The sequence below is a fragment of the Eucyclogobius newberryi genome, unplaced genomic scaffold, assembly GCF_026437365.1.
Source record: "Eucyclogobius newberryi isolate DKJ021-1_F unplaced genomic scaffold, fEucNew1.0.hap1 SCAF_9, whole genome shotgun sequence".
NCBI classification, from domain to species: Eukaryota; Metazoa; Chordata; class Actinopteri; order Gobiiformes; family Gobiidae; genus Eucyclogobius; species Eucyclogobius newberryi.
In genome coordinates, this window is record NW_027316532.1 from 15,608,433 (window position 1) to 15,622,990 (window position 14,558).

General features: G+C 51.5%; 1 protein-coding gene across 1 annotated transcript in view; it reads left to right on the forward strand.

Annotated features, from left to right (window-relative positions):
- Positions 1-14,558, forward strand: part of frem1b (Fras1 related extracellular matrix 1b) — a 122,702-nt gene that overhangs the window by 94,703 nt on the left and 13,441 nt on the right. Inside the window, exons 9-24 of the mRNA XM_072437955.1 lie at positions 1,005-1,346; positions 3,402-3,544; positions 3,626-3,822; positions 3,893-3,983; positions 4,238-4,405; positions 4,715-4,923; positions 6,193-6,286; positions 7,576-7,828; positions 8,534-8,725; positions 8,825-9,013; positions 9,624-9,820; positions 10,001-10,190; positions 11,293-11,431; positions 12,769-12,910; positions 13,301-13,514; positions 13,961-14,222. Coding sequence (XP_072294056.1) covers positions 1,005-1,346; positions 3,402-3,544; positions 3,626-3,822; positions 3,893-3,983; positions 4,238-4,405; positions 4,715-4,923; positions 6,193-6,286; positions 7,576-7,828; positions 8,534-8,725; positions 8,825-9,013; positions 9,624-9,820; positions 10,001-10,190; positions 11,293-11,431; positions 12,769-12,910; positions 13,301-13,514; positions 13,961-14,222 — 3,022 coding nt within the window. The remainder of the gene's footprint in view (positions 1-1,004; positions 1,347-3,401; positions 3,545-3,625; positions 3,823-3,892; positions 3,984-4,237; positions 4,406-4,714; positions 4,924-6,192; positions 6,287-7,575; positions 7,829-8,533; positions 8,726-8,824; positions 9,014-9,623; positions 9,821-10,000; positions 10,191-11,292; positions 11,432-12,768; positions 12,911-13,300; positions 13,515-13,960; positions 14,223-14,558) is intronic.

The window sequence follows — 14,558 nt, forward strand, 5'->3', positions numbered from 1 at the left end:
AGAGAGAGAGGGGGGAGAGAGAGAGAGAGAGAGAGAGAGAGAGAGGGGAGAGAGAGGGAAGAGGGGGGAGACAGAGAGGGGGAGGGGAGAGAGAGAGAGAGAGAGAGAGAGAGAGAGAGAGAGGGGGGGGAGAGGGGAGAGAGAGAGGGAGGGAGGAGGGAGGGAGGAGGGAGAGAGAGAGAAGGAAAGAGGGAGAGAGAGGGAGAGAGAGAGAGAGGGAGAGCGGGGAGAGAGAGAGGGGGGAGGGAGAGAGAGAGAGAGAGAGAGGGGGGGAGAGAGAGAAAGGGAGAGAGGGGGGAGAGAGGGAGAGAGAGAAAGGGAGAGAGGGGGGAGAGAGGGAGAGGGAGAGAGAGAACATGGTGGGAGAAAAAGAGCACATGTTCTATCTAGAGCAGACCTGGGTAAATTGCGGCCCGCGGGCCACATACGGCCCGTTTGTCTTCATAATCCGGCCCGCCAAACTTGCCAAGTAATATTTTTTCTTAAAGGCCAGACCTGGGCATTTGTGGCCCCAGGGGCATGATGTGGCCCTCGGCATGTTTTAATCTGGCCCCTAGAAAGATTTTAGTTTCTAATTTTTAACTGTCTGTAACATCTGTCTGCACTTGTATCCTTAATACAGATGACATGAAATTAATTAAATAATAGATCCAATAGCCTATATTTAACAGAAAAGTGATATTTTATTTGATGTTTAATAGATTTTATTTTTTTCACAATGATCGCGGGCCGGCCCTCGGCTACTTGCCTGGATTCAAATATGGCCCTCGGAGGAAAATAATTGCCCACCCCTGTTCTAGAGTTTAGCCTGAAAGAAAGTTGGATTGTTTTAATGCCATACCATGGAGCATTCCTGGCTAAACGGTCTCTATGAAGACAAGAAGGGCTAAAACTGGACTAAACCAGGTCTAAACCAGGACTAAACCAGGACTAAACCAGGACTAAACCAGGACTAAACCAGGAATAATGTGGACAATGTTAATCTTGAAACATCTTAACTTCAGGAGTGAAGTCCTTCATGTTCCGCGTGTCCGACTTGCGTCGCGGTGACGTGGTCTATCACCATGACGACAGCGACACGTCACATGACCACATCGTGTTCCGGATCAGCGACGGTCGACACAGCCTCCGTCATCGCTTCCCCATCGCCGTCCTTCCTCGAGATGACTCACCGCCGTTTCTACTCAACAACGTGGCTCTGCAGGTCCAGGAGGGCGGACAAGTCCAAGTCCAGGACTATCTCCTGGCCTCAGACCTGGACTCTAGTGACCACTACATCACCTATGAAATCACCGCCACGCCAAAGAGCGGAAAACTGCTGCGCAAGAGTGTGCCACAGGAACCAGGTGAGACACTGGGACCAGGTGAGACACGGGGACCAGGTGAGACACGGGGACCGGGTGAGACGTGGGGAGCAGGTGAGACGTGGGGAGCAGGTGAGACACGGGGACCAGCTGAGACACGGGGATCAGCTGAGACACGGGGACCAGGTGAGACACGGGAACCAGGTGAGACACGGGGACCAGGTGAGACACGAGGATCAGCTGAGACACGGGGACCAGGTGAGACACGGGGATCAGCTGAGACACAGGGACCAGGTGAGACATGGGGACCAGCTGAGACACGGGACCAGGTGAGACATGGGGATCAGCTGAGACACGGGGACAAGGTGAGACACGGGGACCAGGTGAGACACGGGGACCGGGTTAGACACGGGAACCAGGTGAGACACGGGGAACAGGTGAGACATTGGGAACCAGGTGAGACATGGGGATCAGGTGAGACATGGGGACCAGGTGAGACACGGGGACCGGGTGAGACACGGGGACCAGGTGAGACATGGGGACCGGGTGAGACACGGGAACCAGGTGAGACACGGGAACCAGGTGAGACATGGGGAACCAGGTGAGACACAGGGAACCAGGTGAGACACAGGGAACCAAGTGAGACACAGGGAACCAGGTGAGACATGGGGACCAGGTGAGACATGGGAACCAAGACGACATGGAAGTATTACAAAAAGTATTATAATTTTGTGTTGTGTTTTTTTATGTTTGTTTGTGTATGTTTAGTTACCAAGACATTTTAAGATAAGATAAGATAAGATATTCCTTTATTGTCCCACATGGGGAAATTTCATTGGTGCAATGCAGGTAGATACAGAGGTAGATACAGAAGAACAGATCACTTATAGGAAGTCTGAAAAACACTTTCAGTAGAAGATCTCCTATAAATAAATAAAAACTCCCATAGACAAATAAATAAATACCATTGAATGTGATCCCGACAGTAATTGCACATGAATATGTGTCACGACAGCACATAGACTGCACATGAATTTCACAGTAATTGCACATATGACAGAATTGCACATCAGTATTAGGTTAGGTCAGTATTGCGACGGGATAACGTGACGATCTCCGGGTAAGACGACTGTTCTCCGCAGTTTCATGAGTTCCTCCTGGGGCCGGAGCCGGGGGGCGGGGCCGGAGCCGGGGGACTCAGAGCCAAGACACATCGCCACGACACGACGAAAACACTCAATCCAGCCGAATAAAGTCAAAACAAGTTAATTTAAAGCGATTCCAGTGCGTGTCCCGATCGTTCGTGAAGTTCCTCTTTCATATAAACGTGTATATAAACGTGTACCGACGACACGCCGTACTTTAGCGCGGCCGGAGGGCGCGGGGGGGGGGGCTGGTGGGCTCGCTCGGAGCTAGCTCACGTCACAACAACACAACGAACGCAACGAAAAACGCTCAAATCCAGCCGAAAAAAGTCAAAAACAGTTGAATTAAAAAACTATTCCAGCGCGTGTCCCTATCGTACCGTAAAATAGAAAAAATATACTATCTATATTTACAAAATATAGGAGATAAAGCACAATAAGTTTGAGAAAGAAGAGAGAGCGTTTACACCGGGCTGCCAGCTGTACCAGCGCCTTATGACGCTGGTACAGCTTCATAAGGCGGCGGGGACCCCGTGTCTCACCTGGTCCCCGTGTCTCAGCTGATCCCCGTGTCTCAGCTGGTCCCCGTGTCTCACCTGCTCCCCACGTCTCACCTGCTCCCCACGTCTCACCCGGTCCCTGTGTCTCACCCGGTCCCCGTGTCTCACCTGGTCCCCGTGTCTCACCTGGTCCCTTATTTTAGTCACGTGACTGAGACTAAAGGCGAGAGGAGACAGAGGGACAAGAAAGGGGACTTCTTTAATCTCAGACTCCTGGTCCTTAGTCCTGGTCTCCTGGTCTCTCTCTGGTCCTTAGTCCTGGTCTCCTGGTCCTTAGTCCTGGTCTCCTGGTCTCCTGAGCCTTAGTCCTGGTCTCCTGGTCCTCAGTCCTGGTCTCCTGGTCCTTAGTCCTGGTCTCCTGATCCTCAGTCCTGGTCTCTGGTCTGTTAAAGGTCTGGAGGTGCATAGTTTCCTGCAGAAGGAGCTGATCCGGGGTCAGATCTTTTACCAACATTCAGGAGACGAGACACATGAGGACAGCTTCGACTTCAGCCTGAGGGACACCAACGAGCCCCCGAATGTCTCCCAGGTCTACGTGAGTACTCAGGACTAAACCAGGTGCAAACCAGGTGTAAACCAGGTGTAAGCCAGGATTAGAGCAGGTCCTGTGTTGCAGACGGTGGTGGTCCACGTGTTCCCGGTAGAAGACCAGGTCCCAGTTGAAGTCCAGGGGTCAGTCCGGACTCTGACGGTGAGAGAGGACCAGGTGGTCTACATCACCCCGGACCAGCTGCACTTCAGGGACCAAGAAAGCCCAGACCAAGACCTGACCTACATCATCACACGGACGTGCTACAGCCCCTCAAGACCAAGGTGAGTCCAAGTCCTGACCGGAGTCCAGACCAGAGTCCAGTCCTGTTTCAGTTTGATGGTTCTGTTTCAGTTTGATGGACTCCGGTCGACTTTTCTTCACTGACAACTCCAACACCATGAAGAGAGATCACATGGTCCCAGTGCTCAAGTCCTTCACCCAGGTCTGCTCCACCTCCTCCTCTGCTCCTTCTGCTCCTCTGCTCCTCCTCTTCTGCTCCTTCTTCTGCATTTTACCATCGAATTTTATCGCAGTTTCCACAAATGTTTATTTGCTCCTCCTCCTCTGCTCCCCCTCCTCCTCTGCTCCTCCTCCTCTGCTGCTCCTCCTCCTCTGCTTCTCCTCTGCGCCTCCTCCTCTGCTCCTCTTCCTCCTCCTGTGCTTCTCCTCTGCTCCTCCTCCTCCTCTGCTCCTCAGTCTGCAGTGAACCACATGAAAGTCGGGTTCATGCCTCCTGTTGAGGACATTGGACCAGATCTTCTCTTGGTCCGGTTTGAGTTCTCGGTCCAGGATCTTCAGGGAGGCGTGGTCAGTGGTCTGGACTTCAACATCACCGTCCTCCCAGTGGACGACCAGAAACCACAGGTCAGATTATGTGGGCTTTTAAGCACTCAAAATATGTCTTACTCTTCACATAACCCCAGTTTGACCCCAGTTTGACTCCAATTTGACTCCAGTTTGACCCCAGTTTGACTCCAGTTCTACCCCAGCTGTCCCCAGTTTGACCCCAGTTTGTCCCCCGTTTGTCCCCAGTTTGTCCCCCGTATGTCCCCCGTTTGACCCCAGTTTGACCCAAGTTTGACCCCAGTTTGACCCTAGTTTGTCCCCCATATGTCCCCAGTTGGACCCCAGTTTGTCCCCACTTTGACCCCACTTTGACCCCGGTCTCTCCAGGCCTTCTCTAACCTGGTGCGTGTGGAGGAAGGAGGTGCGGTGTTCATCTCAGAGGAACATCTGATGGTCAGAGACAGAGACAGCCCTGAGGATGCACTGAGCGCTCTCGTCCTGCAGGAGGCGCTGCACGGGAGACTGGAGCGACAGGGACACACTCTGAGACAAGGAGACAAATTCACCCTGCTGGACCTGAGGAGTCTGAGGGTCAGGTGAGTCTGAAGGTCAGATGAGTCTGAGGGTCAGGTCTGAGGGTCAGGTCTGAGGGTCAGGTGAGTCTGAGGGTCAGGTCTGAGGGTCAGGTGAGGGTCAATTCAATTTATTTTTGTAACGCCCAAAATCACCACAGCAGTTTCCTCGACAGTGAAAAACAGATTAAACAATGTTCATAGGGACATGTCAATATCCCAGAGTCCTCTGTCCTTAGACACTCCTTCTGTCCTTAGCTCCTCCTTCTGCAGGAACAACTATAAAACCTCTTTGGGAAAAAAGTTCCACAGTGAAGGAGAGCAAGACAGTGGAGCTGGAGCCACTCAGGAGGAGAACCAGTTCTTCAGGAGGAGAACCAGTTCTTCAGGCAGATGAAGAACCGTTCATATGGAGTAGAGACTGTTTCTCCAGGAGAGGATTATCTGGATCCACAGGTCATCGATGGGTCTGTTTCACTCCTGACAGGAAGTGAGAGAAGAAGAAGAAAAGACAATGAACAGACACAAGTGAAATTAAATATGAAATATAGTTTGATAGAATAAGAAGTGTTTATCAGAGGATAGAGCTCAAGCTGCCATACTTCCTCCATAGTTGCTCCTAGGGCAGCGGAGCTGAAACTGTAGCTTTATATTTCTGTTCCTAACTGGCCTGACCATAAGCCATTTCAAAGAGGAACGTTTTAAGCCTGGTCTTAAATGAAGAGACTGTGTCGGCCTCTTTAACATGGACAGGAGCTGATTCCATAACACAGGAACTCTACCTCCTACTGTGCTTTTAGAGACTCTTGAGACCACCAGAAGGCTCTACCTCCTATTGTGCTTTTAGAGACTCTTGGGACCACCAGAAGGCTCTACCTCCTACTGTGCTTTTAGAGACTCTTGGGACCACCAGAAGGCTCTACCTCCTACTGTGCTTTTAGAGACTCTTGGGACCACCAGAAGGCCAGCATTTAGAGAGTGAAGAGCTCTGTTTGGATGAGATGGTTCTATAGCATCTTTGAGGTAGGATGGGGTCATGTCATTTATGGCTTTGTAAGTCAGGAGGAGGAGTTTAAATGTGATTCTAAACTGGACAGGAGCCAGTGAAGAGACTCCAGCACCGGCGTAATGTGCTCTCTTCTTTTAGTTCCTGTCAGTAATCTTGCTGCTGCATTTTGAACTAGTTGAAAGCTTTTTATGGAGCTTTTAGGACACACTGTGAGCAGGAGTTACAGTCTAATCTAGAGTGACTTTCTGCTCAGAACAAAATCATAATGTTCTGTTTGTTTTCAGATACATCCACGACGACTCCGAGACCACTGAGGACCAGCTCCTTCTGAAGATCTCTGATGGGACCAACAGTGTGGACCTGGTTCTGCACGTTCAGGTACGTGTCATGTGACTGTGTGTCTGACTCCGCCTCCGTCACATGTTGAGTCTGACTCCGCCTCCGTCACATGACACGTTCAGGTACGTGTCATGTGACTGCATTGTCTGACTCCGCCTCCGTCACGCGACTATTGAGTCTGACTCCGCCTCCGTCACATGACTTGTTTCGGGCTACGCCTCCGTCACATGACTGTTGTGTTTGACTTTGCCTCCGTCACATGACTTGTTTCGGGCTACGCCTCCGTCACATGACTGTTGTGTTTGACTTTGCCTCCGTCACATGACTGTTGTGTTTGACTCTGCCTCCGTCACATGACTTGTTTCGGGCTACGCCTCCGTCACATGACTGTTGTGTTTGACTTTGCCTCCGTCACATGACTGTTGTGTTTGACGTTGCCGCCGTCACATGACTGTAGTGTCTGACTGCGCCTCCGTCACATGACTGTTGTGTCAGACTCCGCCGCCGTCACATGTTGTGTCTGACTCCGCCTCTGTCGAATGACTGTTGTGTCAGACTCCACCTCTGTCAAGTGACTGTTGCGTCTGACTGCGCCTCATCACATGACTGTAGTGTCTGACGCCGCCTCCGTCATGTGACTGTTGAGTCTGACTCCGCCTCCGTCACATGGCTGTAGTGTCTGACGCCGCCTCCGTCATGTGACTGTTGAGTCTGACTCCGCCTCCGTCACATGGCTGTAGTGTCTGACTCCGCCTCCGTCACATGACTGTAGTGTCTAACTCCACCTCCGTCACATGACTGTAGTGTCTGACTCCGCCTCCGTCACGTGACTGTTGAGTCTGACTCCGCCTCCGTCACATGGCTGTAGTGTCTGACTCCGCCTCCGTCACGTGACTGTTGAGTCTGACTCCGCCTCCGTCACATGGCTGTAGTGTCTGACTCCGCCGCCGTCACGTGACTGTTGAGTCTGACTCCGCCTCCGTCACATGGCTGTAGTGTCTGACTCCGCCGCCGTCATATGCGTGATCTGACTGAATTAAGACAAAACAAAATAAACGCAATGTGATTTGTGGGATCAAACAAGTCGAGGAAATGACTAATAAAAAGAGAAATGCACTGGAGTACATTTTACATCGGATACTTTCACTTGTACTTACTTTATTAATAAAACATAACAGTTCTCAAAACCTGTGCGAAAAACTTAACTCTAATATGTTAATACTTTAATACTTTCTCCCCCTGGAACTATACATTTGCTTCTTCTTCTACGTCTGCTTTTGAACCTGAGACACGTCGATCATGTGACTGTTTGTCTTCGTCTTACTCAGATTCTGCCCATGAACGACGAAGCTCCGGTTCTGGGCCGGTTCTTGCTGGACTCTCTAGTTTGTAACGAGTCGGGTTCTGTCCGAATCTCCCTGGACCACCTCAGGGCCTCGGACCGGGACTCCGAGGACCTGCGTCTGGTCTACATGTTGGCCCGCATGCCCAACTTTGGAACTCTGAAGAAATCTGGACTCAACGTGGACCGCTTCACCCAGCAAGACCTGGTCCAGGGCCTGGTCTACTACAGCCACTCAGGTACTTTAGACCCGCTTTAGACCCACTTTAGTCCTGCTTTAGTCCTGCTTTAGTACTGCTTTAGACCCGCTTTAGTCCTGCTTTAGTCCTGCTTTAGTCTGCTTTACACCTGCTTTACACCTGCTTTAGTCCTGCTTTTGCCCTGCTTTAGTCCTGCTTTAGTCCTGCTTTAGACCTGCTTTAGACCTGCTTTAGACCTGCTTTAGACCTGCTTTAGTCCTGCTTTAGTCCTGCTTTAGACCTGCTTTAGTCCTGCTTTAGCTTTAGACCTGTTTTAGTCCTGCTTTAGACCTGCTTTAGACCTGCTTTAGTCCTTCTCTAGTCCTTCTCTAGTCCTGCTTTAGACCTGCTTTAGACCCGTTTTAGACCTGCTTTAGACCTGCTTTAGTCCTGCTTTAGACCTGCTTTAGACCTGCTTTAGTCCTTCTTTAGTCCTGCTTTAGACCTGCTTTAGACCTGTTTTAGACCTGCTTTAGACCTGCTTTAGTCCTGCTTTAGAACTGCTTTAGTCCTGCTTTAGACCTGCTTTAGTCCTGCTTTAGCCCTGCTTTAGACCTGCTATAGGCATGCTTTAGTCCTGCTTTAGACCTGCTTTAGCCCTGCTTTAGACCTGCTTTAGTCCTGCTTTAGTCCTGCTTTAGTCCTGGTTTAGTCCTGCTATAGTCCCTCTTTAGTCCTTTAGTCCTGTTTCTTGTTCCTCTGCAGGAGCAGAGATAGGACCTGCTCCCGTCCTTGACACTGTGACGTTGATCATCTCTGATGCTGAGGCTGGTTTGACTGACGACTGTTGTCGAGACGCCCCGCCCCCTCCTGTCCCGCTGCACGGGTCACTTCCTGTTTATGACCTGAATGTCACTGTACTTCCTGTCAACAACCAGCCTCCCACCATCACTCTGGGTACGACCTGTGACATCACTGCTTTTGTGACATTACGTGCTTTTATTTTACACTTAAGACTCTTTTATTTTGTAGTTTTACCTTCTGTTCTCTTTCCAGGGCCGTCACTGCTCGCGGTGGACGAGGGCTCCTTCGGGTGCCTCTGTGGGGGCGTTTTGGGTGCCACAGACCTGGACACGCCCCCCAATGAGATCACCTTCTACCTGCTGACTCCGCCCCTTCACGGGTTCATCGAGAACACGCTGCCTCCTGCTGGATCGGAGAAGAGCCGCGCCGGAATTTCAGTGGGTCAGTATTAGACGCTGAACATTTGTGCTCAGGTCGTACGGAGATAAACAGGAGCGGACGGGAGGATGGTAGGACGGGAGGACGGGAGGAGGGACGGGCGGGAAGACGGGAGGATGGGAGGACGGGAGGATGGGAGGACGGGAGGATGGGAAAACGGGAGGAAGGATGGGCGGACGGGCGGACAGGAGGATGGGAGGTCAGGAGGACGGGAGGACAGGAAGACGGGAAGACAGCAAGACGGGAGGACGGGAAGATGGGAGCACGGGAGGATGGAAGGACGGGAAGACGTGAGGAACGACGGGCGGACGGGAGGATGGGAGGACAGGAAGACGGGAGGAAGGACGGGAGGAAGGACGGGCGGGCGGACAGGAGGATGGGAGGACAGGAAGAGGCAACCGTTGTTGTGATTTTGGGCCTTACAAAAATAAATTGAATTGAAGAAGGGAGGAAGGACGGGAGGATGGGAGAACGGGAGGATGGGAGGATGGGAGGAGGGGAGGAGGGGAAGAAGGGAGGATGGGAGGACGGGATGATGGGAAGGCGGGAGGAAGGACGGGTTCATGGGAGGGCATCGGACTCTTTCCCACTCCTAAACTCTTTGATGTCCCAGAATCCTTCACTCTGACGAACTTGAGCGGCGGCTTCATAAACTACGTCCAGGCGTTTCACGGCAGCTCAGAGCCTCGAGCGGATCACATGACTTTATCTGTGAGCGACGGGCTTCATGACTCCGCCCCCTCACCTGTCTACATCATCATCCAACCGACGAATGACGAGCCTCCCATTCTGCACCTCAACAACTTCACTGTGAGTACTATGAACGGTTTAGTCCTGGTTTAGTCCTGATTTAGTCCTGGTTTAGTCCTGATTTAGTCCTGGTTTAGTCCTGGTTTAGTCCTGGCTTGGTCCTGGTTTAGTCCTGGTTTGGTCCTGGTTTAGACCTGGTTTTCTTCTCAATCTTGATCATCTCTTCGTCCCTGATGTCAGGTGGTGGAGGGAGGGCATCTGGACATTTCTCCTCTGCTGTTGGACGCCTCAGACTCTGACGTTCCTCTGGACACTTTGACCTTCCGCGTCCTGCGACCTCCACAACACGGTCGCCTCGTCAGTGCCCTCTACAGGCACCAGGGGGCAGCACAGAGCATGGACCAGTTCACTCTGCAGGAGCTACGACAAGGTAGACCCGGTTTAGACCTGGTTTAGACCTGGTTTAGACCTGGTTTAGGCCTGGTTTAGTCATGGTTTAGTCCTGGTTTAGACCTGGTTTAGACATGGTTTAGTCCTGGTTTAGTCCTGGCTTAGACCTGGTTTAGACCTGGTTTAGTCCTGGTTTAGTCCTGGTACAGTCTTTGGTCATTTGCAGAGGCGCAAGTTAACTCCTCGTGTTCTTCCTTGTTTCCTTTGAGGACAGGACCTGGTTGAAGTTAACTCCTCATGTTCTTCCTTGTTTCCTTTGAGGACAGGACCTGGTTTGAAGTTAACTCCTCGTGTTCTTCCTTGTTTCCTTTGAGGACAGGACCTGGTTGAAGTTAACTCCTCATGTTCTTCCTTGTTTCCTTTGAGGACAGGACCTGGTTTGAAGTTAACTCCTCATGTTCTTCCTTGTTTCCTTTGAGGACAGGACCTGGTTGAACTTAACTCCTCATGTTCTTCCTTGTTTCCTTTGAGGACAGGACCTTGTTGAACTTAACTCCTCATGTTCTTCCTTGTTTCCTTTGAGGACAGGACCTGGTTTGAAGTTAACTCCTCATGTTCTTCCTTGTTTCCTTTGAGGACAGGACCTGGTTGAAGTTAACTCCTCATGTTCTTCCTTGGTTCCTTTGAGGACAGGACCTGGTTGAATTCACTCCAAAAGAGATGTTCTGACAGGTTCTTCATGATTGGAGAGATGATTCTTTGATGCTTTGGTTTCTGAACCTGAATATTGTGATTGGAATCTCTTTTGTTATTTTATTTTGTTTCAATGAAAATAATATTTTTTCTTCCCGTTCTTTTCATTTCTTCTTGTTCTACATTTTGTCTTTCTCTGTTCAAACTGGATTAGTTTTGCAGAACTTTGGATTCATGATAATAATAAGTACGATTCCATCTGAATCAGATTTATCACAGAATATTGTTTTCCATAAGATTAATATGATAACAGCAATAACAAGCTGAGCATCTACACAGGCCTGGTCCCTGGTCCCTGGTCTCTGGTCCCCGGTCTCCGGTCGTCTCCGGTCTCCGGTCTCTGGTCTCTGGTCTCTGGTCTCTGGTCTCACCCTGGTCTCTGGTCCTAGGTCTGGTCTACGTCCACGATGGTTCTGAGACTCGGCTGGACTCTGTGGAGCTGAGTTTGTCCGATGGAAAGCACTCGGTCCTGGGCTCGGCCTTCATCACAGTCCAGTCTGTGGATGACCAGATGCCGGAGCTCGTCAGGTAAACCAGATGCCCTCCCACACACCACTAGACTTGGTTTAGTCCTGGTTTAGACCTGGTTTAGACCTGGTTTAGTCCTGGTATAGACCTGCTTTAGTCCTGGTTTAGACCTGCTTTAGACCTGCTTTAGTCAAGTTTAATTTTCAGTTAAAGCCGAATATACAAAAACAGAATGTTAGTAAATTTTCAATCCGAAGAAGCTTTTAGCACGGGAGCTTTTACTCTTACTCTTTTAGTCCTGGTCCCAGTCCTGGTCCCAGTCCTGGTCCAGACCCTGAAGTGCCCAGAGGTAGCGGTGTGTGAGGGTCGGGGCCCCGGGCCCTTGAGCGAGGCCGCTCTCTGGTCTCAGTCCGGGGTAAATGAGGCGGATGTGGCGGTTCAGTGAAGCGTCGGAGCCACATGTCGCTCGTGTCACGCTCAGTTACACACGCCTGACCATAAAGGCCCAGTGCGGGACATGTGAGCGTCCTGCAGGGGGCGTTTCCTCCAGGGGGCGTGTCCTCCAGGGGGCGTGTTCTCCAGGGGGCGTGTCACATCAGAGATGCTTTAAACACATGTAGACATTTACTAGTCAGTCAGAAATGTGACACATTTCAACATTAAATATATTTTTCGTGACACTACAATTTGGGCCAAACACATTTACATTTAATGTCAAAGAATGAGTTTCTTTATTTTAACTTTGAGTCTGTAAATAAAACAGATGCGACTCGTCTTCAGCACAAACGAGGCTCATGAAACATTCACGTGTAGATCTGCTCAGGTCTGTGGAGTGGTGCAACAGGGGGCTCTGGCAGAGGTCCACGCCGGCCCCCCATGCTGCCCCCCCGCCTCTGCCTGGGCTCTGACACGCCGGTCCCCTCACGCCCCCCCCTGGTGCTGGGGCTCTGTCTTCACCGTGTTTGTGGAGGAACAGGGGGCCTCTGCCGGTGTGGTGGGCTTGAGCGTGGCGTTCCCAGTGTTTGCTCCGTGTTTGTGGCGTGTCCCGCTGGAGCGTGGCGTGTGGACAGGAGACAGATGTTTGCAGATGTTCAGAGCCCAGAGGGGACTCCACCCCCCCCCTTCAGCAGCTCGTTTAAGACACACCCCCATGGCATGTGGCGCGTTCCATCATGAACCAGTTTATGTGAAAGTTGTAACGAGAAGAAAGGAAAAAATAACATAGATTAAATGTAAAGAGTTTCAAATGAAATGCAAAATTGTGGTAAACTTGAATTGAATGAAGGGTTTGGTCAAATATTGTCGTATGTTGATATTTGCAATAATAAAATGAAGTACAATTGTGATGGTGCGGAGGGAAGGGCACCAGGTGTAATGTTGGACTGCTGGTCTTTTAGGAACTCTGGTCTGGAGCTGGACTCGGGGCAGACCAGGATCCTGTCTAGCGTTGTCCTGGAGGCTGAAGACCAGGACTCGGATCCGGACCAGGTCTACTACGTCCTTAACACGGTCCCCAGACAGGGGGCGCTGCAGAGCAAGGTGCCACCTGCCACAGGACGCCACAGTGTCCTCAGTGTCCATGAGGGGGCGTTACAGTACCCTCTGTGTCCATGAGGGGGCGCCACAGTGTCCTCGGTGTCCATGAGGGGGCGCCACAGTGTCCTCAGTGTCCATGAGGGGGCACCACAGTGCCCTCTGTGTCCATGAGGGGGCGCCACAGTGTCCTCGGTGTCCATGAGGGGGCGCCACAGTGCCCTCTGTGTCTATGAGGGGGCGCCACAGTGTCCTCAGTGTACATGAGGGGGCGCCACAGTGTCCTCGGTGTCCATGAGGGGGCGCCACAGTGTCCTCGGTGTCCATGAGTGGGCGCCACAGTGCCCTCGGTGTCCATGAGGGGGCGCCACAGTGTCTGATTTGTCTTTTCTCTAGAGAGGCTCTGATTGGTCGGTTCTGGATCCGGGGAAGAACTTCACTCAGACTGACGTCGAGATGAACCGGATCCGTTACGTGCACGAGGTCCAAGGTCATGCTGAGGTCGCGTCAGGGTTGAGAGGTCACGACAGCTTCAGGTTCATCCTCAGCGACAGAACCAACGAGAGCCCAGTCCAGACCTTCTACATCTCCATCAGGACCAGAGCCCGAGGTGAGACCAGGACCAGACCAGACCAGGACCAGGACCAAGACCAGACCAGAACCAGACCAGGACCAGACCAGGACCAGGACCAGGACCAGAGCCCGAGGTGAGACCAGGACCAGGACTAGACCAGGACCAGGACCAGGACCAGGACCAGGACCAGGACCAGGACCAGGACCAGGACCAGGACTACATAAACTATATGCCGCTTTTGAACGTCATAAACATGTGTCCAGATGTGAGCAAGAAATGGTCAAAATGTAGCCGTCACTGAGAAGAATTGTAATCCTCTGGATGAGTCTGTCACTGCCCCTTTAAAGGATTCCCTTTAACATTTCATCCCTTCAACCCCTTTATCCTTGTAACCCTTTGACTTTTTATCCGTTTGACCTTTTATCCCTCTGACCCTTTGACCCTTTGTCCCTTTGACCTTTTGACCCTTCCACACGTGTCAGGGCCGCTGCAGCTGAGGACTCGTCCCGCTCGGATCACAGAGGGACAGAGGCTGGTCTTGAACTCGGATTATCTCCTGGCCCTGGACTCTGGACCTCCTCAGGACCTGGTCTACAGGATCTCACAGCCTCCTGGTCTCGGGACCCTGAGTCTGGTGAAGACCCCCGGAGTCGCCCTGGCAACCTTCACGCAACTGGACCTGACGGCTCAGCGAGTGTGTTACACTCATGACAACAGCCACCAGGGGGAGACAGACTCGTTCAGGTCACTAGTTTTGTCCTGGTTTAGTCCTGATTTAGTCCTGGTTTAGTCCTGGTTTAGTCCTGGTTTAGACCCGGTTTATACCCGGTTTAGACCCGGTTTGCACCCTGTTTAGACCCGGTTTAGTCCTGGTTTAGACCTGTTTTAGACCTGGTTTGGTCCTGGTTTAGTCCTGGTCTAGACCTGGTTTAGAGCTGGTTTAGTCCTGGTTTAGACCTGGTTTAGACCTGGTTTAGTCCTGGTTTATTCCTGGTTTAGACCTGGTTTAGACCTGGTTTAGTCCTGGTTTAGTCCTGGTTTGGACATGGTATAGTCCTGGTTTAGTCCTGGTTTAGTCCT